This window comes from Calidris pugnax, unplaced genomic scaffold (genome assembly GCF_001431845.1).
Source record: "Calidris pugnax isolate Ruff unplaced genomic scaffold, ASM143184v1 scaffold192, whole genome shotgun sequence".
Taxonomy (NCBI): Eukaryota; Metazoa; Chordata; class Aves; order Charadriiformes; family Scolopacidae; genus Calidris; species Calidris pugnax.
This window is the reverse complement of record NW_015090919.1, coordinates 1,081,044-1,082,076: the sequence shown is the minus strand read 5'-3', so window position 1 is coordinate 1,082,076 and position 1,033 is coordinate 1,081,044. Positions and strand designations below refer to the sequence as shown.

At 63.4% G+C, this 1,033-nt stretch overlaps 1 protein-coding gene across 1 annotated transcript in view; it reads right to left on the bottom strand.

The window, feature by feature from the left end:
- Window positions 1-1,033, bottom strand: part of LOC106892493 (cholesterol 7-desaturase-like) — a 29,466-nt gene that overhangs the window by 27,845 nt on the left and 588 nt on the right. Inside the window, exons 2-3 of the mRNA XM_014949715.1 lie at window positions 592-727; window positions 127-396 (exon numbers count right to left, since the gene is read on the bottom strand). Coding sequence (XP_014805201.1) covers window positions 127-396; window positions 592-727 — 406 coding nt within the window. The remainder of the gene's footprint in view (window positions 1-126; window positions 397-591; window positions 728-1,033) is intronic.

Here is a 1,033-nt window from a genome sequence, read left to right as displayed (position 1 = left end):
GGTGGGGTCCTGCCCCGGAGCCCCCCCTGCCCGCATTGCAGCCTTTATGTAAGCGCGGCCGGGCGGTACGACCCGCCACACGGGCACCCGCACCAGCCCCGGGCACACACGGGCTCACATACACACCTTGGGGCGCACACGGGCACCTTCATCCGTCTCGGGGTACACACGGGCTCACACACACACCCCGGGGCACACTCGGGCACCCGCATCCGTCTCGGGGCACACACGGGCTCACACACACACCCCGGGGCACACTCGGGCACCCGCATCCGTCTCGGGGCACACACGGGCTCACACACACACCCCGGGGCACACTCGGGCACCCGCATCCGTCTCGGGGCACACACGGGCTCACACACACACCCCGGGGCACACTCGGGCACCTTCATCCATCTTGAGGCACACACAGGCTCACACACACCCTCCGGGGCACACACAGGCACCCACACCAGCCCCGGGGCACACACAGGCTCACACACACACCCCGGGGTACACACACAGAGTGGGTGTGCAGGCATGTCCACCCAACCCCACGCGTGGAGACGGTAACATGCACGCAGCCGTACACGGTGCACAAACACCCATCACCGTGGGCACACACGTGTGCGCATGCGGTGTGCACACATGAGCATCCACAGCCGGTGGATGGGTGTGGGCACGGGGAGCACCACGCGTGCACACACTCTGTGCTCATGTATCACCGTGGGGATGCCCATGGGCAGCGCTGCATGTACACACACACACCCCCCATATGCACACACGCATCACTGTGAAAACACAGGCACACACAGAACACTGCATGTCTGTGCTCACACCAGCGTGCACATACACTGGTGAACACACACTCTGCCACATGTACACATGCATCCATGTGCACACTGCACCAGGTACACACACGCATGCTGCCACACAAACACACCCCACTGCCTGTGCTACACGCATGCGAACACACAGTGCTTCATGTAGACACACGCTCCTGGGTCACACACTTACACAACTGTGAGCCAGAGCTGCACACACAGCACCATGC